Genomic DNA, 23,344 nt, shown 5'->3' with positions numbered 1-23,344 from the left:
TTGTTCAGAAAAGGTTTACAAGGATGTTGCCAGGGTTGGAGGGTTTGAGCTATAGCGAGAGGCTGAATAGGCTGGGGCAGTTTTCCCTAGAGCATCAGAGACTGAGAGGTGACCTTATAGAAGTTTATAAAATAATGAGGGGCATAGATAGGATAAATAGACAAGATAGAGAGTATGGTGCTGGATCCAAGGCAGCATCCAAGAAACAGGAGAATCGACATTTCGGGCATAAGTCCGTTATCAGGAATGAGGGCCATGGAACAAGGGGGCTGAGTGATAAAAGGAAGGTGCTGGGGCTGGGGGAAGGTAGCTGAGAGTGCGATAAGTAGATGAAGTCGGGGTGAATGTAATAGGTTAGAGAAGAGAGGGGTGCCGATAGGTGGGAAGGAAGATGGACAGGTAGGACAGGTCAAGAAGGCAGTGCCGAGTTAGAAGGTTGGATCTGGGATAAGGTGGAGTGAGGGAAATGAAAACATTGATGAAATCCACATCGCTCCCATGTGGCTGGAGGATCCCAAGGCAGAAGTTAAGACGTTCTTCTTCCAGGCGGCCGGTTGTAAGGGTTTGGCGATGGAGGAGCATCAGAACCTGCCTGTGTTTGGGGGGGGGGGGTGGTGAGTTAAAGTGTTTGGCCATGGGGTGGTGGAAATGTGAATTCTTCTGAGAATGTAAAAAGGCAGTGGTCTTTTGCAGGTCTGGAAGAATGTGGCCCTGAACTTGGGCAGAGCTGACTGGAGAGAGAGAGTAGGTGGTGGTGCAGGGCTGCAAGTGTGTGGAGCAGAGGATCCGGAAAGAGAATTGTTTGTTTCTGGAGGTTTCACCCCATGGCCAAACATTTAACTCCAACCCCCCCCCCCCCTTCCCCCCCCCCCCCACCCTCCCCCCCTCCCCCCCCCCCCACCCTCCCCCCCTCCCCCACACCCCCCACCCTCCCCCACACCCCCCACCCTCCCCCACACCCCCCACCACTCCACCACTCCACAAAGGACATGCAGATCCTGGCCCTGCTCCATCGCCAAACCCTTGCAACCTGCCACCTGGAGGAAGAATGCCTCATCTTCTGCCTTGGGACCCGCCAACCACATGGGATCAATATGGATTTCACCAGTTTCTCATTTCCCATTCCACCCCACAAAGGGGGATAGATTTGTTTGGGATCTGGTGGGCATGGACGAGTTGGACCGAAGGGTCTGTTTCCGTGCTGTACATCTCTCTGACTCCGAGTAGGCCATTCAGCCCTTCGAGTCTGTTTCACCATTTAATGTGATCATGCCGCATCATCCAACTCAGTACCCTGTTCCCACTTTCTCCCCATACCCTTTGATGCCTTTAGCCTCAAGAACCATATCTAACTCCTTGAAAACATTTCATGTTTTGGCTTCAACTGTTTTCAATGGCAGAAATTCCACAGTCTCATCACTTTCTGGGTGATGACATTTCTGGTTATTATCCACTTTATCCACCTGTCCTGCTGCCTTCAAGAATCTATGGACGTACATACCAAGGTCCCTGTCACTCTCAGTCCTTCCTGCCGTCCTACCATTCAATGTGAATTTCTTGTTAGTCCACCCGAAATGCACCCCCTCTCATTTATCAGAATAAAACTCCATTTGCCACTGTTCAGCCCATCTGTATATTTCTGTAATCTAATGCGTTCCTCCTCACTGTTTACCACATTACTAATTTTCATGTCACCTGCAAACTTACTGATCAGCATTCATGTCAAGATCGCTCTAGGACACAGGGTTCCAGTCACAAAATCAATTACCCTTCGGCCATTTGCCAAATTGTCCTGGATCTAATGAGCTGTTCATTTCTTAACCAGCCTGTCATGTGAATTTGCTTCTTTTCTCACCTGCACACACACAACATGGAACAAAAAAAACAATTTGCTTCTTTTCTCTTGAATTCTTATGCCCTGATGTCATTAACACTTAATCTGGAATTTCTAATCAACGTTTTTGATCAGGGAATGCAATGAAGCATTGATTGGGTAAACAGCTGATCTACTGATTTAGCAAAACCAATTGCTTTCTCATGTTCCACGTCAGTTTCATTTGTACATTGATAATATAATTAGCATTCTGTCTCAACAAATTACTGGGCAATTTTCCCTTTTCTCTCTGAAATAACTCCACAGAGGCAAGTATCACCAAGTCAGCCTTTAATTGCATGTGGGAAGTCCTTGACACTGACCCAGCTCTCAGAGTGAGCACAATCCTTACCATTTCTGTTTATATCTGTCAACAGGGCTCTCTGGTTGGGTGGTTAATCTGGTCCAATCATGAAACTCCTATTCAATGAGCTCCACCTGACTGATCTCGTCATAATCACTGCTCACTCATGGGGCACCTTTAGTGTGCTGGAATATTAAAATTGCTATTGTATTACTAATTCTCTCTATTCTACTACTTCTGTCTTTCTAACTTGTCAATCAGTGTCTTTCTCTCTCATTCTAATTCTGTAAGGTAACTGAAAATTTATATGCATCATTTCTGTCTATAGATGAGCACACATTATCAAGAGTGCCTTTTTGCAATGTAAAAAGTACTTGAATACAGCTCTCCAGCTAGTTGCAGCTGTTAATCATTAGCATTACATTATGAACCACGTGTAAATAAATGTCATTATTTTGTACAATTTTACCTCTCTATCTTTCATTGATTGCTGTATGACTGAGCTTGATACAAGTCAACTCACTAAGTTGATTGAATGGAATACGTGTATTCCCCACAAACTAACTCGTATCCGTAGAGTTACAAATTTGTGCCATTTTCATTGCTATAGCTAGATCATGTGCAAAACATATTGAAGCTCTTTCAATTGCGCTGATCTGTTTTTCTGAGCCGCAACAGAGCTGTGATTGTGAAAGCCTAGAGCTGTCTTCTGCTTCTCAATCCCACACAGTTTTGTAGCTCTTTAAGCAAGTGGAAGGTGGGAAACGATTACTCTGCCGTGAGTTTATGGAAGTTCCAACTGCTAATAATTCCTTAAGTATGTGAATGCCAGCTGATTAGGCATTCTCTCTCCTACCACATAAATCTAATTGTTAACAATTTCATGATGTGGTTTTATTACTGGCTGACCATTGGTTAATAGAATATACATGGTAAAATTAATGATGGATGAGAGTGAGAATGTGTAGAAATTATTTGTGCCAGAGTATTGAAGGTGGAAGGTTACTTCTGTGCTTTTGTAAAGATTTGACATTATGGCTCCTTCAAAAAGTCATTTCTTGAATGCATTGGGAGGGATAGTAGAGCAGTTTAATTTATCTTGCGTTCTATCTGAGCTTTTGACTGTGTTATCAACAATAATGCTACAAAGTAAAGGCAACAGAAGTGTTCTGTATCATCTATTTTGGATTAGAGTTGAAAACAAGTAAACTTTAGAAAACTTATTCAGTGCTCAGTATGAGAAAATCTGAATTAAATGTATTGATGGTTTTAATTTTCTATATCTGTAAATGACAATAGGACTTGGTTATTCAGCTTTCAGTAACTCATTGATAACACAAGTGAACTGATGCATATTTTAAAAAGAAAAATTGTATTCAGCAATTAAGTAGAGGAGTAGGAAGAATGTTTTGAAAACAGACTTCACAACCTGAAGAAGTTGTGAAGGAAAAGTGGCTTCAATGAAGAAGTGGGTGCAAGAGCAAGAGGCTGAGCAATAAACTGTTTGTAGTTCCTTGTGAGGTTACTGAGTGCTTACTGGACATGCATGAGCAATTAGAACCAGTGCTTTTCTAAACACAAAGGCGCCTTCAGAGCTCCCTGCATATTGTTGAGGAGAGAAAGGAAATGTTTGTTTGGCTTTTGGGAGGGGCCTGAGGTACTTTACATCACTAAAGAATATTAGCTTTTTAGACGAAAAAAGTTCAACACACTTTTTGTACTGTGAGCTGAGGAATTACCAAGCAGATGGGAAGATTCAAAGTATTTGACGATATACTTTTGCCTTGGCTCACTCTCTAAAGTTCTGTTTGTCATTGATAGGGTTGTTTATCTTCTTAAAGTGTGAGTGCATCATTTCTAATGGTGTCTATTCCACATTTAACATCAGCTGTCAACATATATTGTGCTTATAAATTTACAGAATACCTTAGCTATTTGTTGGACCTTCATGACTCCAAATATCTCAGCTTCTGAACCTCCAGAGATTTGTTAGTGAAGATTTTTAAAAAATTATTTGTAAGTAAAGAATTGTAGTGAAATAACTGCTGTCAGGTTATCTGAGCTGAATACACTGGTTAATCAGGTTTGCTGTATAACAATTAGGCAGTGAGGCGCAAAGGCTATTAAATTAAATATGGCAGAACATATTTTAGGAAATACATTTGTGCATAAAGTTTATATAATTTTAATAATTAATTTCCATATGTTTCTGCAATGTTCTCTTTTAATCTTGTTTTACTGTTGTTACTACTTTAAGTGATAATGTTATTCTATGGCTGGTAGATTAGGAAGGACAGGACTAAATAGACTCTTCCATTTCTTGGTTCCCCACCCAAGCACATAGACTCCAGCAGTTGAAAAAGGCAACTCCACACTTTCCCAAGGGCAACTAGGGATATGGGCAATAAATGCTGGCCAGCCAGTGACTCCCACATCCCATGAGAGAATTTCTTTTATAAAACCACTTGCAGTAAGCTTAGTATGCCAAATATGTCAGTCAGGATCCGGTCCCTTGTAAATCAACCATTCTGCACATGGACATTAAAAGCCCACCCAGAGTGCTAACTTCGTGCAGTCTTCCAAGCTATATTCAACATGGAGAAGAACCAATTCATCAGCTGCAGAAAAGCAATAGTTGGTAATCAGCAAGATGCTCCCATGGCCATGTCTGATCTGACATCATGTGACTGGGTCACAGTCAGCCCAAGCAATAAGCCAGCACTTATTACTCATCCCTAATCATCCAGAGGGAAGTTAGGATTTTTGCACAGTGCTGTGCGTCTAGAGTCACACATAGGCCAGACTAGATAAAGATGACAGGTTTCTTTCCCGAAATGAAATTTGTGAATCAGTTGAGTTTTTATGACAAACTGTAATGGTTACACAACCACCATTTAAGCTGGCCATCTATTCCAGATTTTTGTTGAATTCAATTCATATTTTCCACCTACCATGTTGGAGTTCAAACCCATGTCCCCTGGTGTTCTGATTACCAATCCAATGACATTACCAAGACACCATGATCTCGCCAGTGGGACAGGACATCAGCCAAGATGGCGACAGAGGTATCAGGGATATTGTGTTTGAATGACTGTGTCAGGCTGCTTATTTTTCCTGTAGGACAGCTGTCACAATTTTGGGACAAGTGCCCACATATTAGTGAGGAGCACTTTGAGGATTGACTGGCCGGGTATGTCATTGTCATTGTCATTTTCCACAGTTGATGTCATGCTGCATCCTGTTTTAGTTTTATCCTTGTTTAATTTTTCTGTTTCTGGTTTGAAGCAATTGGATGACTTCAGAGGCTATTTCAGAGGGCACTTGTGTGTCAACCAGATTTCATAGAATCCCCACAGTGTGTCAGCCCATCGAGTCCACACTAGCCCCCCAAAGACCGTCCTACCTAGACCAAAACCCCCTACCCCTGTAACCTGAATTTCCCATTGCTAATCCACCTAGCTTCCATATTTTTGGACTGGGGGAGGAAACCCATGCAGGGAGTTTGTGCAAACTCCACACTGCGGCCCAAGGGTGGAATTGAACCAGGTCTCTGGTGTTGTGAGGCAGCAGTGCTAACCACTGAGCCACTGTGCTGTGGGTCTTGAGTTACATCTAAGCTAGACTGGATAAGGATGGTAGATTTACATTCTGGCAGACATTAGTGAACTGAAGAGAGTTTTTTTTAAAAAACAACAACTCAAATCAGGATTGTATGTACCTTGGAGGGAACCTTAGAGGGGAGGTAGTCTTTTCCCACATTTATTAATAGATATAGAATGTGGGAAAATAAATAGCAATTGCCTATATTAGAGAGGAGGAGGTGCTGGATATCGTAAAAAGCATAAAGTTGTATAAATCCCCATGAGCTGATGTGTACCTGAGAACTCTGTGGGAAGCGAGGGAAGAAATTGCTGGGCCCCTTGCTGAGATATTTGTATCATAGATAGCCACAGGTGAGGTGCCCGGAGACTGGAAATTGACAAATGTGGTGCCACTGTTTAAGAAGGGTGGTAAGGAAAAGCCAGGAAACCATAGACCAGTGAGCCTGATATCGGTGGTGGGCAAGTTGTTGGAGAGAATCCTGAGGGACAGGATTTACATATATTTGGAAAGGCAAGGACTGATTAGGGATAGTCAAGACTGCTTTGTGCATGGGAAATCATGTCTGTCTAACTTGAATGTTTTGAAGAAGTAATGAAGAGGACTGATGAGGGTCAAGGGCGGACATGAACCATATGGACTTCAGTAAGGCAGTCAACAAGGTTCATTAAGGTAGATTGGTTAGCAAGGTTAGATCACGTGGAATACAGGGAGAACTGGCTTGAAGGTAGGAAACTGGAGGTGGTGGTAAAGGGTTGCCTTTCAGACTGGAGGCCTGTGACCAGTGGAGTGCCACAAGGATCAGTACTGGATCCACTGCTTTTTGTCATTTATTTAAATAATTTGGATGTGAACATAGGAGATATAGTTAGTAAGTTTGCAGATGACAACAAAATTGGAGGTGAAGTAAACAGCGAAGAAGGTTACCTCAGATTACAATGGGATCTTGATCAGATGGGCCAATGGACCAAGGAGTAGCAGATGGAATTTAATTCAACTAAATGGAGTTGCTGCATTTTAGAAAGGCAAATAAGGACAGGACCTATACACTTAATGGATATTGTCCTGGGGAGTGTTGCTGAACAAAGAGACCTTGGAGTACAGGTTCATATTTCTTTGAAAGTGGAGTCGCATGTCGATAAGATAGTGAAGAAAGCGTTTAGTATGCTTTCCTTTATTGGTCAGAATATTGAGTACAGGAGTTTGGAGGTCATGTTGCGGCTGTACAGGGCATGGTTTGGCCACTTTTGGAATATTGTGTGCAATTCTTGTCTCCTTCCTATCAGAAGGACATTGTGAAGCTTGAAAGGATTCAGAAAAGATTGACAAGGATGTTGTCAGGGTTGGAGGACTTGAGCTATAGGGAGAGGCTGAATAGGCTGGCGCTATTTTCCCTGGAGTGTCAGAGGCTGAGGGGTGACCTTATAGAGGTTCATAAAATCATGAAGGGCATGGATAGGGTAAATATACAAGATTGAGAGTGTGGTGCTGGAAAAGCACAGCTGGACAGGCAGCATCCAAGGAGCATTTCGGGCATAAACCCTTCATCAGGAATGAGGTTTGTGGAACAGAGGGTTGAGAGATAAAAGGGAGGTGTTGGGGCTGGGGGGAAGGTAACTGAGAGTGTGATAGGTAGCTGAAGTGAGGGTGAAGATGATAAGTTTGAGAGGATGGTGGTGTCGATAGATGGGAAGGAAGATGGACAAGTAGGACAGTTCAACAGGGCAGTGCCGAGTTGGAAGGTTGGATCAGGGATAAGGTGGGGTGAGGAGAAATGAGAAAATGGGCGAAATCCACATTGATCCTGTGTTGTTGGAGGATCCCAAGGCGGAAGTTGAGGCGTTTTTCTTCCAGGTGGCAGGTTGTAAGGGTTTGGCGATGGAGGAGGCTCAGAACCTGCCTGTGCTTGGGGGAGTGGGGGGCTGTCGTGGGGGGTGGAGGGGGGGAGGTTAGTGTTCGGTCACTGGGTGGTAGTTATGTGGATTTTTCTGAGGATGTAAAACAGCACAGGTCTTTTACAGGTCTGGGAGAATGTGGCCCTGAGCTTGGGCAGAGCTGACTGCAGGTAGAGTAGGTGGCGGCACAGGGCTGCAAGTGTGTGGAGTGGAGGATCTGGAAGGAGAACTGTTTCTGGAGGTTTCGCCCCATGGCCAAATACTTTTAACTCCATAAAGGACATGCAGATCCTGGCCCTGCTCCATCGCCAAACCCTTACAACCTGCCACCTGGAGGAAGAATGCCTTGGGACCCTCCAACCACAAAGAGACCTTGGAGTGCAGGTAGATAGAATAGTGAATAGGTGGCATGGTGGCTCAGTGGTTAGCACTGCTGCCTCACAGCGCCAGGGACCTGGGTTCAATTCCCACCTCGAAGATTATCTGTGTGGAGTTTGCACATTCTCCCAGTGTCTGCTTGTGTTTCCTCTGGGTGCTCCAGTTTTGTCCCACAATCCAAAAGATGTACAGGTCATTTGAATTGACCTTGCTAAATTGCCCATAGTGTTAGATGCATTAGTCAGGGGTAAATATAGAATTGGGGAAAGGTCTGGGTAGGTTACTCTTTGGAGGGTTGGTGTGGACTTGTTGGGCTGAAGGGCCTGTTTCCATACTGTCGGGAATCTAATCTGAAAGCGTTTGGTATGCTTTCCTTTATTGGTCAGTACATCGAGTACAAGAGTTGGGAGGTCATGCTATGACTGTACAGGACAATGGTTACACCACTTTTGGAATATTGCATGCAATTCTGGTCTCCTTCCTATTAGAAGGATGTTATGAAATTTGAAAGAGTTCAGAAAAGATTTACAAGGATGTTGCCAGGGTTGGAGGGTTTGGGCTGGAGGGATGAGTCTGAATGGGCTGGACCTTTGGAGGCTGAGGAGGCTGACCTTTATAGAGGTTTATAAAATCATGAGGGGTATGGATAGGATAAATAGATAAGGTCTTTTCCCTGGGGTGGGGGTGTCTGGAACTAGAGGGCATAGGTTTAGGGTGAGAGGAGAAAGATATAAAAGGAACCTAAAGGGCAACTTTTTCACACAGTGGATGGTGTGCGTATGGAATGAGTTGCCAGAGGAAGTGGTGGAGGCTGGTACAATTTCAATATTGAAAAGGCATCCAGGTGGGTATATGAATAAGAAGGTTTTAGAGGGTTATGTGTCAAATGCTGGCAAATAGGACTAGATGAGGTTTGGATATCTGGTCAGCATGGATGTGTTGGACTGAAGTGTCTGTTTCCATGCTGTACCTCTGACTCTCTAACTCTAAATTGCCCCATTTGGTGTGGCGGGGGATGAACCTTTGTTCCTAAAGCATTAATCCAAGCATCTGGATCATTAGTCCAGTAACATTGCCATTGTGTTATTGCTCTCTTTAGTGAGCATTGCTGAGGCAGGTTGGGAGTGCAAGGGTTCGCTGACCTACAAAGAAGATTCCCAAAGCACATCAATACATTGCGATGTAGGAGAATCCCTTCCACAGGCAGTCACTGACTATGCAAGAAACTATTGGCCCTGTCACTGGGAGCCTCCACAGGTGTGGGGAGGTGGGAAACGGATCACTCTGCCGGGTGAAACACTGGCACCAGTGAAGGATGGTTCATATGGGCTGTTATCTAGGCCAATTATCACTGGCGAAGATGGCCAGCCCCAGTTCCCATCAGAGGCAGGAAGCAGTGGGTCTTGCCCCACCCTCCTGCATCCTTATCCACTCTCGGTCTCCAATTCTGTTTCCACAAGGCTAAACAAAAAAAGACAACTTTTAAATTAACTTATCGTTAAACGTATTAACGTTATTAGTCAAATAAATGGGAAAAACCTTACAAATGGCTGTTGGCTTTGGTTATGTGATTACAGTAATTGAGTCTGGAAATGGCAAAGACAAGAAGAAATGAGACTTTCATCATCAATTGGGTGAACGGTTGGCGACTGACATTACCAAAATACTGACAATAAGTTTGTGATGAAGTGAATTGAGCAGGGAATACTAAAAAAAACTAATAACCTTTTAACAGAAGGTCTTCCAGGGTTTACAGGATGTCAAGCCTGCCTTGTGGCTGGTCTCACCTGTGAGAATAGCTAAGAAAATGAATGGGGTTGGTTGGCAAGTACATTATTTGTGGTGGGTCCTAAAGGCAACAAATTCTGTCTTAATGTTTGATGGACTTTCATTAATACTGGATGTCAAGGAAACAAACTGATAGCACGTAATTAGTGCAGTGATCAAGGAAAACTCTGCAAATTAAGGTGAGTTATTATCCATATACATGTGCAAAGTAACTCAATGTGATTGGAAATCAGACACAAAGGTAAGATGTACAAGTTGTGATTGTAACTGAATAACCTGATAACCCTTCACCCTTTGTTAGTGCAAATCTATCTACCTCTGCCTTAAAAATATTCAGAGATTCAGCTTGCACCACTTTTTGAAGAGGAGTTCCAAAGACACGTGATCCTGTGTGAGAAAAAAAGATTCTCATCTCTGTCTGAAATGGGCAACACTTTATTTTTAAACAGTAACCCCTATTTCTCGATGTAATGTATCTTTTGCAATATTTGGTCCCAATCTATGTCAGCCTGAAGTTGCATCTCTGTAATGGTTATTAGTTCATGCTGATTTAATTCTCTTTATGCTATCAGTTCACCTGTTCTGTTTTGATTACTATATACATTCAGATATGTACCTTTTACTTCAGTTAACTTATTACTTTTTTGTAATCACTTGTGGTATCTGTTGATTACCTCTTAGATTTCTACACTTTCTCCCTTCATGTCATGATCCATTTATTATTTCTAGTTTGCTTTGTCTCTACTCTCTTTGATTTGCAACAGCTTCCCAAACTTAATCCCTTGCCCCAGTGTTTTAGTTTAAAACCCTCTCCACTTCCCTCCTTACACAATTCACAAGAAGGCTGGCTACAGAATGGTTCCCATTATGTATAGCAACCTGAAATACAGGTAATACAAAAGAACAAGTCTGTAAGTGACTCATAAATATAGTGAAACAGGAAAGGTCTTAAAAGGCAAAGGTCCTACTTTGGGACATGCTCCTAATATCTGAAAGGAAAGAAAAACTGGAAGGGATGTATGTTGTTTGTATCAAAACAATATGATCAACATTTCCACACGGTTCATGAAACGGTGAGATTTTCCAAACATTCTCTTTTGTACATGGCACCCTTAATTTTTTTTAAAGAGTCTCTTGTCGATGCAAGAGAGTCTCCAGGGAATGAGAAACCTCTGAGGTGAATACTGCAAATTGGGTGGGATCAAAATCTGTAAAGACCTGCAATTATGTATGAAGGAAACGTTTTGAATTGGTTGATATTCGAGCAACTTCATTTCTAACCAATGACATTCTTTTCTAAAAAGAGTGCAGCAACGGTGAGTTCACAATTTGCTTCTATGGTTTGAAAATTTTGAGCAGTCATTTTGTAACTTTTTCCAATAATGGAATATGTTTCTGACACCGGGCATCGGTAAGTTACGATGATTTGAGTTTCTTTGGGTTTCTTTAGACCTATTCATTTTGCATCTTTATCTCATCAAATCCTTTCCATACGACAACTTGCTGGAAAGGTTATCATTCCTGACATTTTGTTACTTTGTCAAGGGTTAGTTAAACCTAAAGTAACTAACTTCAATTTGTTTTCTGAGTTGCATTTCCTTTAATTCTATCTACTTGATGAAGTCATGACTGTTTGCAATAGCTGATGAACTCTCAGAGCTTTTTAATTCATCAGCATTAAACTTTTGTCTGAAAAGGTTAGCAATCACATTGAATGTGCTGGGTTAAACCTGGGAATACATTGTTAAAAGGAAAAAAACAGCTTTCTAAAGATTCAAGACTATATGAATATAAGCGTTATGATAACTGTTCGAATTTGAAGTCACACTAAACTTACACAGAAGTTATATAATTGAGAGAATGTGGAAAGGTAAAAACTTGTCTGAACTTGTACTTATACAGTGCCTTCACCATAGTGGAATGTTCTAAACTACTTCAGACAATGAAATACATGTACCTGTAAGTGCAATTACTGTTGTAAAGCAGAAAACAATGAAGCTAAGTTGTGCGCAGCAAGGTACCAGAAATATAACAACCTAAACAACCAGATAATACATTTTATTTTAAGTAATGTGATTGAATGATAAATATTGGCCCATGGTCCAGAACTACAGGGCATCGGTTTAAAGTGTAAGGGGAAAGATTTAGAAGGGACCTAAGAGGCAGCTTTTTCATGCAGAAGGTAGTGCATGTATGGAATGAGCTGCCAGAGAAAGTGGTGGAGACTGGTACAAATATAGCATTTAAAAGGCAGCTGGATGGGTATATGAATAGAAAGGGTTTAGAGGGATATGGGCCAAGTGCTGGCAAATGGGACTAGATTAGGTTAGGATATCTGGTCGACATGGACGTGTTGGACCAAAGGGTCTGTTTCTGTGCTGTACATTTCTAGAGTTGCCTTGCTGTAATTCTAACAGTAACTTGGGACTTTTTGCAACCACCTGCGAAGCATTCAAACTGTCTCAGCTGGCTCAGTGCTCCAAGGTGCTTACACTCTGTGCACAGTGCTGGTACTGGGGATTGCAACCCTGGATTATGGGACTCCAGTATCTAGAGTGGGTCTCCAACCTGAAGCCAGTTGGCTTGGAAGTGAGATGAATCATTGATTCACATCTGGTATTGTAGATTAGTAAACAACAGAAGTACCTTAGAAATATTTAATTTATATACACTGTCTCCTCAACCTCAAGACATTTCAAAGGATTATAACACCCAATGAATTATATTTGAAATATTCTCACTGGTATTATAGAGTCATAGAATCATAGAGATGTACAGCACGGAAACAGACCCTTTGGTCCAACCCGTCCATGCCGACCAGATATCCCAACCCAATCTAGTCCCACCTGCCAGCACCTGCCCCATATCACTCGACACTATCCTTTTCACATACCCATCCAGATGCCTTTTAAATGTTGCAATTGTACCAGCCTCCACCACTTCCTCTGGCAGCCCATTCCATGCATGTACCACCTTCTGTGTGAAAAAGTTGCCCTGTCGGTCTCTTTTATATCTTTCCCCTTTCACCCTCAACCTATGCACTCGAGTTCTGGACACCACCACCCCAGAGAAGAGACTTTGTCTATTTATCCTATCCATGCCTTTCATGACTTTGTAAACCTCTATAAAGTCACCCTTCAGCCTCCGATGCTCCAGCGAAAACAGTCCCAGCCTATTCAGCATCTCCCCATATCTCAAATCCTCCAACCCTGGCAACATCCTTGTAAATCTTTTCTGAACCCTTTCAAGTTTCACAACATCTTTCCAATAGGAAGGAGACTAGAATTGCACACAATATTCCAACAGTGGCCTAACTAATGTCCTATTCAATGTTTATTGGAACAATGTATCAAACTTTCATACACAAGTCACACAAACATCAAAAGGGGTAAATGACTTTAACTATTTCTGGCGTTGTCACCCAAGGGAGGAATATTTGGCAAGATCAGGGCCAGAGCTCCTTGCTGTTCCTTGAATTGAGTAATAAGATAGATGTGTAGCGGCACAGAAGGATTAAACCTTGATTAACTTCTGAAAAAAACCGCAAGTGTAACAATGACCAGAAGAAGAACATTTTAAGAGCCAGACTCAGTTATGTGATTTGGCCCTGAATTTGAATTTAAACTCTCTGACTCAAAAATCAAAACTTTTAAAAATGAATTTATGGGATATCAAAATCTTTGGCTGTGCCAATGCTTATTTCTCATCTCTTACTACCTTTTGAGGAGATGATAGTGAGCTGCCAACTTGTACTGTTAGGGTGTAGGGTGTAGGAAAGGTAATGACCTGAAATAGTAGCATCGCAGATGGTGCTAGTTTCTCTTTTTATGTCAGACTTCCAGCCTTTGAACTGGTATTTAATTTACCACCACTTCTCTTCCAGGAATGTCTTCCTCAAAAGTATTTCCCTTTGTCTTTTGACAAGATTTCCTGTTTGTTTTCCTTATTCACCTTAGGGTCTAGTTGAAACCCCAGGGCTGGAAGGAAAGGAATTCCAGGATTTTAACTTATCAGTAGTGAAGGAAAGGCAATATATTTTCATGCCAGGGTGGTCAGTGGCTTGGAGAAGGTCCCATAGTCAGTGGTGTTCCCTTGCAGCAGTCCCTATGTCCTTCTGCATTTTAGACATTGGGTTTGGAAAGTATTGTCTGAAGAGGCTTGGCATGTAGGAATAGTGCATCTAGTTGATGATACAAACCTTTACCATTGGTCATCAGTTGGCACTTGTGTGACACAAATATATTTCCCACTTGGCAGTCCAAACTAGAATATTGTCCAGGATATGTTGCATTTGGTTATGAACGTCTTCAGTATCTGAGGATTCTGAAATGGTGCTGGATACTGTGCAATCATCAATGAACTTCCCCTCTTCTGATGGAGGGAAGGTCATTGATGAAGCAGCTGAAGATGGTTGGGCCCATGACACCACGTTAAGGAACTCCTGCAGAGATGTTCTGGAGTTGAGATGACTGACCTCCAACAAGCAACTTCCTTTGTATGAGTTATGACTACACACTCAGAAAAATGGAGACTTGATGTCAAGGGCAATCACTCTCACTCTGTCTCTTGGATTTGGCTCTTTTACCAATGTTTGGACCAAGCCTGTAATGAGGTCAGGTGAGGAGGGGATGTTCATTGATGATTGCACAGTATCCAGCACCATTTCAGAATCCTCAGATACTGAAGACGTTCATAACCAAATGCAACATATTCTGGACAATATTCTAGTTTGGACTGCCAAGTGGGAAATACATTTGTGTCACACAAGTGCCAAGTGATGACCAGTAGTAAAAGTTAGTAGCATCGATTAGATGCACGACTCCTACATGCCAAGTCTCTTCAGACGACACTTGCCAAACCCAAAGTCTAAAATCCAGAAGGACATAGGGACTGGGGCAAGGGAACACCACCACTTGATGGTACTGTTGATGGCACCTTCCATCACTTTACTGATGGTAGAGAGTAGGTGCAGACTATTTCTGCTGTTCTGCTCTTAGATCTTATGGTGGTAATTGACTGGGCCGGATTTGTCGTGCTTTGTGTGGAAATGGCTCGACAATTTTCTACATTATCAAGTAAATGTCAGTAACTAATCATGTTCACAATTAAGCCAATCTAGATCTAGACAGGATACGTTTGGTGATTAGCCATCACCTCCCAAATGCCACATCCCTGAGATGAGACCAGAAACAGGAACAGGTTGCTAGATGGTCATGCCAGGCAATGGGGTGAAGTTGCAAGATCATTTGCCTTCCAAACAGCTCAGTGATCTTTCATCAGCTGGGAGGAGAAACCAATGAAGGTGAATAAGGAAAACATACAGGAAATCCTGTCAAAGAACAGAGGGAAATGTCTTTGAGGAAGACATTCCTGGAAGAGAAGTGGCAGTAAATTAAATACCTGTCCAAAGACAAAAAATTGCATGTACCATCTGTGGTGCTAGTATTTCAGGTCACTAACCTTTCCTCGGATCCACATGTTCATCAAGTCAATTTCTTTTAGTTTGCAAATTGGAGAAACCATATTGGTTTACCACATACCCATGTCAAGAAATTATAAGGGTAAGCCTGATTTTGGTTTGAAGTCCCATGAACAATGCCTACACAAAGAGATTCGTGGTTTTGCCTATAGTGCACACTGAAACATTGTTCACTTGGACTCTGTTACTTTGTGTCAAATGCCGAGTAAATGTTTCAGCTCCCGTGGGGGGCAGGACTGAGGGAGATTTCCAAATAAAGAACATGTTTTAGTTTCACCTTGACAGGTTGAGACAGATCCTTTCAGGGAGAATTAAATTGACAGCACAAAACCAAAATCTGGTTTTACATACATTGCTAGTTCTTGAAAGTTATTAAATTAAGATATTTCTGGGTGTTACCTGATTGCAAATTTTTCAGGCAGGTCCTATTCCTGACCAGCTTTGGACAGGTCGGTTGCCTTCACACTGGGTCTTTATCGATAACCACTGTGCCATATTTACAGAGTGCAATGTGTTACATACTTGATCAACTGTAAAAAAATGACTTTAGTTTTCTTTTCTGATTTTCACTATAATGATTCTGTCTTTGTTTTGTAAATGCAAATTAATCAATGAAAGACATCGTTATCCCACTAATAGTATTGCTGATCTTTTACTTTCTGAATTTGGGAATTGTCCTATAAGGTAATGTAGCAAAAGTCAATATCCCTTTATTGTGCAAAAAATGATTTCAATTTTTGGTCTGGTCATGCCCTTGTAATCTGTTTCTCATCTAGCATAACTATATACAAAAGAGTTTGCTTCATGCAAACTGATAAATGAAACCAGTTGGAAATTTAGCATTTAATTTTCTTTTTAGCGTTCCCTTTTCTTTTCTCCATTGCTTATCTAAGATTGGTCAAACTTTGTCGGTGCCAAGAGTTCTCCAGTGACCTCACATAGACATCATCAGGCCATGTTTGGACCACCTATCCCCTTCCCAGCTACCTCCCCCAACCCCACCACCACCCCCACCCTCCTATTTATATCTCAGCCCCCTTTGCCCCAACCCCACATTCCTGATGAAGAGTTTATGTGTGAAACAATGACTCTCCTGCTCCTTAGATGCTGCCTGACCGGCTGTGCCTTTCCAGCATCATACTTTTTGACTCTGATCTCCAGCACCTGCAGTCCTCAGTTTCTCCCTCGCACCGTTTCGGAGTGGGTTCCATCACTATTACAGACAAATCCAAGTGTACCAGGATCCTTCCCTTTACTATCTTGTGTTGTTGGGTGGCATGGGTGGCTCAGTGGTTAGCACTGCTGCCTCACAGCACCAGGACCCAGGTTTGATTTCAGCCTCGTGCAACTCTGTGTGGAGTTTGTATGTTCTCCCTGTGTCTGTGTAGCTTTCCTCTGGGCGCTCTGGTTTCTAGTCAAAAGGTGTGCAGGTTAGCTGGATTGGCCATACTAAATTGCCCGGAGTGTCCAGGGATATGCAGACTAGCTGGATTAACCATGGGAAATGTATGGTGACTGGGATGGGGTGGGACTTGGTGGGATGTCTTTCTAAGGGTTGCTGTGGACTCAAAGGGCTGAATGGTCTCTCTTCACACTGTAAGGATTCTATATTGCTATTAGTTGTGGAGAGAGCTATATACTTTGGGCAGAAATTCTTAAGGGATTAGCTATTCTTGTCCATAACATGTAGCATTATCACTGTAGCATCCAGAAGAGTAAGCCTCAGTTGTGTACTGGGGCATGAGGAGAAGCTGAATTAACTGAGACAGGGAAAGAGCAGGAGCACTGACAGACTAAACTGAGGACCTAAAAGGAAAGTACCAGCATGAATTGGCTACTGATGGGACAATGTGCAGATTGTCGATTGTGAGGGGAAAGGATGCCAACTTAAAAAAAACTGAGTAATCTTTCTTCCCAGGAATAGATTGCCAGCTGCTACTGAGAAAATGCTACATTGTAAGCAAGAATAGTTTAATTCCGAAGTAAAAAGCAGATTAACATTTTTTTTCCTGTAGGATTGGAAGAAAGACACTTTTTGGATGGAGGGGAAAGAATCTGTTTTTGTCTTTAATGTAGATTCTAAACTACCCAGAAATACATCAAATGAAGTGTGAACATTTCCAGAAATGTATGCCAGAGCCTGCAGCATATCCTCATTTAAACTATTCCCCTTCCAACAAATCTGAAGGAATTACATTTTGAAATGCAATTACTTGGTAATATAAACTGAAAGTGTCTTGTTGCATGTGGTAAAAGAATAATAGGGCAATTTTTGGCACATTGGTGCATTGGTCAGGGCACTGAGATGATACCTACTTTTCTTCAGATGTTGCCGATGAAGGTCTTGCATTCGTTTAAACAGTGGGGTAGGGCAAGATATCAGTTTAATATCTCAACTGAAAAACACAATGTCCAAGTAATGTAGTACTGCCTCAAATCTTCACTGAATTTTCAGCCAAAACACTCTACTCCAGCACTCGAATGCGGCTGAAACCCCAAACCTCAATCACCTGAGAGTGCCAGCAAAATATAAGCCAGTTTGAACTGTATTCATGCCTCCAAACTAAGAGCCTTACTATATGTTTGAGTATCCATCCTCATTTATTCTCATTGATGTGCAATGATAACCTGTTATTGGTCTGAAGATAAATTTGACTTCTGTAAGATTTTAATTATTTGCTGAATGAAGAGTTTCAGTTGTTTACTTGTCTCTATCTGTGTTTCTTTCAGTTGTGGGATTTAACCAGAAACTCCAATGATCTACTTAATTGACGAGCATTTATTTGGAACTTGCTGTCCCTGAGTAGTGCTGAATGAAGTGATTCTGCAGTGATTATGGATTCTGACGTACTGACACTTTGTATTTGCTGTGGACAGCCACACCTGCCTCAGGAAAATCATTCATATAATTACCAGGATGAAATCGATGATGATCTCATATGTCACATCTGCCTGCAACCCTTAGTGCAGCCACAGGATACACCATGTGGTCACACTTATTGTACTTTATGTCTTACCAATTTCCTACTGGCCAAAGACTTCTGTCCCATGGATAGGAAGCCCTTGTGTATGAAGGTGTGCAAGAAATCAAGCTTCCTCGTGCAAAAACTCTTGGATAAATTAATGGTCGCCTGTCCATTTAAAGACCACTGCACTGAAGTAATGCAGCGCTGTGAGCTAGAACTTCATCTACGTCGCAAGTAAGTACACTTGGCATTTGAAGAAACATAACTCCGTGAAGAAATTAATCTAGTGTTGAGATTACAACCAATCTGTCAATCAAGTCCCCAAACCAATGCTGATCGACCAACATAATCTTACTTTTTCTCATTCATGGGATGTGGGCATTGCTGGCTAGGTCAGCCATTATGACCATCCCTATTCTTAACTGCCCTTTGGCAACCGCATGTTCATGGTTCTGGAGTCACATGTGAGCTAGACCAGGGAAGGTTAGTGGATTTCTTTTCCTAAAGGAGCAGATGGGCTTTTATAACAATTGACAGTGGTTAGTTGGTCGCCATTATTCCAGACTTTTCATTAAATTCAAATTTCACCATCTTCTGTTGTGGAATTCCACAGCACAATATTCTACCACAAAGTAAGACTTCTTTAAGTTAATACTGTCTGAAGTCAACTGAGTCACAATCCTTTTACTAAGTCTGTACATATGCTTATTTTTTTATTTCTCCCCTTCTTCAAAATTAGTTTTTCAAAAGGTGCACAAGGCAATCCAGTTTCCACTGATTTCAGTCAATAAGTGGAATTGATTGATTTTGCTTTTTTTTGTCCAGTCTACTGTAGGGAACTCTCCGGGTCTGGGTCTCTCCAAAAAGATTCAGTAATATTTAAATAACTCTTTTAAGCACCTAAAGAACAGCCAATCAAATATTTCTTTGATCAATCCTGCAAGATGTTAGTATTTAGACTGAATTCAATGACTTGGTTTATCCCCCAGGCTGTTGGCTCCAGTGCAACTATTTCATTGAAATATATCCTGGTATATTTTGAAGAATCAAGCTGATTTTTGGCCACTTGAGTATTGTAACTAAACTAAAGGAACCTACCATGTTGAAAGATTCATTTTATTACAACTATATCCAGCTCTCGAGGTGTCAACATTTCTTTTTGTTTTGCACACTCGGTCCTGTGTTCTGTTTCCAAATGAACATAAACTGAAATTAGTGACAGCTGCTTTTTCGCCTTAACACAACCACAGAGGTCAGCAGACTCTGTAACTCTTTCAACCAGTTAAACGTTGAAGGCAGTTTTATGTTTCAGTTTTATTCTTCACATTTTATGTAAACACTTTTTGGTGCAAATCCAGTGACCACCCTAAAGCAAAACATAATCTTCATCAGAGATAAGTGGATGTGGGAAGTAGTTTAGTTAGCTGGACTATGACGATGATTGTTGCCCCCAAATTCCCAGACTGCCTTTCAATATTAATGGCAAGGCAGTGGCAAAATCTTGCAATTCTGTGGCTTCTATGTCAGACATCATAGACCACACTGCAGACGTGGTAGTAGCCAATGGGAGACGTTTTAATTATTTATTACTGTCTGGGGTTTAATTTTCTCTTTGCAAAACACTGGTTAATACATTTGCAGAAAATTTCTTTAAGGGCTTTTTAGTACAGTCATTAGCTTTTCAAAGTAAGTAGCTTAGTTGCAATGTGACTTCTAGAAGAACCAGAAGACATCAGAAATCTAGTTGTTTAATTTAGAAAACAAAGATACTTTATTGCTCTGTGTTGTTTGAGTACACTGCACAGACTGAAAATTATATAACTATAGTTAGTCAGAAATACCAGACTATATACTTTTTCATTACCTTTACTAATGGATAAATATTGAGCTCCCCTGTTGCTGCTCAAATTGGGCCTTACCTTTCTAACCTGGCCACACCATTCATCTGTGTCCTTCTAAATGACCAGTCACTTGTGACATTGTCTATCTAGTACTTTATCTTCCTCAATTCATGGTTTCCATTGTTCCTAGAAATATTCCCAAATCATTACTATTGCCTTTCTTGGCTGGACTTTGTACTATTTGTCCATACTGTATTTTTAATGTGTCATTCTTCAACTAACATTTGCCTGTCAACATTGCTCATGTTTTCCCGTTTAGATTTAAATAATAGTGGTCCCTCTCAATAAGAGTTTATTCTCTGATATCCTCCATTTTCAGAGTGTAAAAGGGAGAAAACTTTAATGCATGTCTAAGATGCACATGCTGCAATGATGGTTTTATGCATTTAAGAAAGAAAAATACTTTTATTTATATAATTCTTCTCACATTCTTAGAATTTTGTAAAGATTCTTTGTTTTGACTTCTTTTTTACTGTTAAGACGTGACATCAACCAGGTCCCATTGCTGATAAATGACTATAACTATTTGCTGATACAGGTTAAACACTCAACAAATATTGTCATTAATCTTTTATAAACAGGCTTCAATGTAATAGATTTCCTCAAATAGATTTTAAAATGTAACACTCTCACAGTGCTTCACTGATGTGTGTATCTACTTTATATATTTAAATTGTGTATGTTGTTTGAAGCCCAAAACTTGTGATTCAGAGGCAAGCTGCAATGAACTTACCTGATGGATTAGCAGACCTGTTAAAGTATCAAAGGGACACACAAGTTTTTGTTTGTTGACTCTTGTGGTATCAGTACCACGGGAATATTGAGTACAAAAGGACAGACTCGCAATGTGGAATGGCACAGTGGCACAGGAGTTAGCACTGCTGCCTCACTGCGCGAGAGACTTAGTATGAGTTTGATTCCAGCCTTGGGCAACTGTCTGTGTGGAGTTTGCTGTCTCTGTATTTGTGTGGGTTTCCTCTGGGTGCTCTAGTTTCCTTCCACAGTCCAAAGATGTGCACCTCGGGTGGATTGGCCATGCTAATAATTGCCCCATGGTCTCCAAGGAAGTGCAGGTTAGGTGGTTTAGCCATGGGAAAAACTCCGTGAGGGATGGGGGGATGTTCTATGGAAGGTCAGTTCAGGCTTGATGGGCCAAATGGCCTCCTTCAGTGCTGTAAGGATTCAATGATTCTATGAATTAGGACAGGGTAAAGGAGCAAGCAGTTAACCATGGCTGAAAGAGGGAGAATTGATAGTGTGGTGCTAGCAAAGGCACGGTAGGTCAGGCAGCATCTGAGGAGCAACAGAGTCCACATTTCGGACAGGGCCCTTATTCAGGAGGGAGGGAGAGATGGGACTTGAAGGTTGGGGTTGTGGTGATCAGATAACAGGAAATTTTGAAGGAAGAGTGAGAGTGGCTGGGGATAGAAGTGGGGAATTGAGGAAGAGAGATCAGTGGAGGGGGGCAGAAGGCAAGCAGCTTCCTGGAGGGAACAAGCAGTGCACCCCTGTTCCTCTAAGTCTACAAGGAGTTCTGTAAAGAGTATTTATCTTCTTGAACCATCATCTCCTAACTTTTACATTTTTAGTTTTACTGAACCCTGGGGAAACCAAGTAACTATTAAAGTTAAATAAGACTGTCAGTAATACTGTGGGAACCTGAGATAAAATGTTGAATTAATTGGTTTTGCTTCACCCCAATGGGGCACATCACATGATGAATCCTGTCACCTTAGGAAAAGCAAAGGACATGTTACACAGAGTTGAGGTGTGTCTCAGTTTTTGCATTTTCTTTTTAATTGTCTCCAGACCCATTCCTGCACACAATGTGGGCGTTAATATTAACGCTGTAACCATTGAAAGAGCAAGCAGTGATAAAAGCACTGTTGTGTTCATAAAGTAGCTCATTATTTTTAAATATGACCTAAGTTAAATATATAAGATTTGGTGACTTGAGCACTACTGTTTACCTCCAGTTACCTTGCTAAATTGTGCACAAGAATGTCAGAACCTAAAACAATTTTCTGCATGATCACTGCCTCCAACCAACAATCAGACGATCAAACTCAGTAATCTTCTTACATTTCAATAATGTTTTGTCCAGCTTAGTTTTGAAGAGATTTAAGTCAAGAGGACCAGTCTTCAGGCAGAATTGATGTTGAGCCATAAAACTGGAAGTGATTTGTGCTACAGTCGGACTGAACTATGTGAGTCCTGGTGGAGAGGCAAAGTATGTTATTGAGCATAATTTCAGCATCGATCCTTTGAGAATGAAAGCTCTCTTGCTGCTGGCTCTACCCTGGCTAAATCCTGCTAACTTCATTGACAGTGTTGGCAGCTTACACTTTCTGTATGCGGAGCAGTAAGTACTATAAAACAGCTTTATAGCTTGTGTTGGAGTGAAAAGTGAGTTTACTTTGTGCTTTTACAGCATGAAGTAATGTGCTGTTAACTGGAAATATGATCAAAAATGGTATTTAGAAATGATGTTAATCATCATGTTAATCATTGTATGGGGAATGCATGGTGGCCTGGTGGTTAGTGCTGTTGCCTCACAGTGCCAGGAACCCAGGTTCAATTCCACACTCTGGTGACTGTCTTTCTATGTGGAATTTGCACGTTCTCCCCACATCTATGTGGGTTTCCTCCAGGTGCTCCAGTCTCTTACCACGGTCCAAAGATGTGCAGGTTAGGTGGATTGGCAGTACTAAATTCCCCATAGTGTCCAGAGATGTGCAGGCTAGGTGGATTAGCCATAAGAAATGCAGGGTTACATGGATAGGATGGGGGAGTGGGTCTGGGTGGGATGCACTTTGGAGGCATGGTGAGGGCTCGATGCTTCCATACTGTAACAATTCTATGATAATGTAAAGGAAACAGGAAGATATTGGAAATACTCAGGTGCAGCAGCATCTTTTGGAAAGAGAAAGATCTAATGGCAAGGATCTTTTTCGAAGAATGAGTCCCAAGGTCAGACCTACAGTGTGGGTTCTGAGCCTGCAGAAAGGGCTATGGGAGTGCATCAGTTTCTAGTTGCATAGATCCTATCTGAACTACTGAATATTTCAATGTCAGAAACAAAAATAGAAATTGCTGGAAAAGCTCAGCAGGTCAGGTAGCATCTATGGACAGAAGTCAGTGTTAACATTTCGAGTTGAAT

At 41.6% G+C, this 23,344-nt stretch overlaps 1 protein-coding gene across 6 annotated transcripts in view; it reads left to right on the top strand.

Annotated features, from left to right (window-relative positions):
* The window catches only part of lnx1 (ligand of numb-protein X 1), a 217,848-nt gene that overhangs the window by 66,831 nt on the left and 127,673 nt on the right, over positions 1-23,344 (top strand). For 3 of the 6 annotated variants that reach the window (XM_043690856.2, XM_043690849.2, XM_087988144.1), the window contains one exon: positions 18,048-18,517. In XM_043690856.2, the coding sequence (XP_043546791.2) occupies positions 18,153-18,517 (365 nt within the window). In that variant the 5' untranslated portion in view covers positions 18,048-18,152. Of the gene's footprint in view, positions 1-10,828; positions 10,912-11,049; positions 11,250-18,047; positions 18,518-23,344 lie in introns of those variants that run through there. The other 3 variants (XM_043690873.2, XM_043690893.2, XM_043690864.2) reach the window with 3 other exon arrangements.

This window comes from Chiloscyllium plagiosum, unplaced genomic scaffold (genome assembly GCF_037043375.1).
Source record: "Chiloscyllium plagiosum isolate Xiang-an unplaced genomic scaffold, Cpla_swu_hap1 HiC_scaffold_1, whole genome shotgun sequence".
NCBI lineage: Eukaryota > Metazoa > Chordata > Chondrichthyes > Orectolobiformes > Hemiscylliidae > Chiloscyllium > Chiloscyllium plagiosum.
The sequence above is the reverse complement of the archived record's forward strand: the minus strand, read 5'-3'. Positions and strand labels throughout refer to the sequence as shown.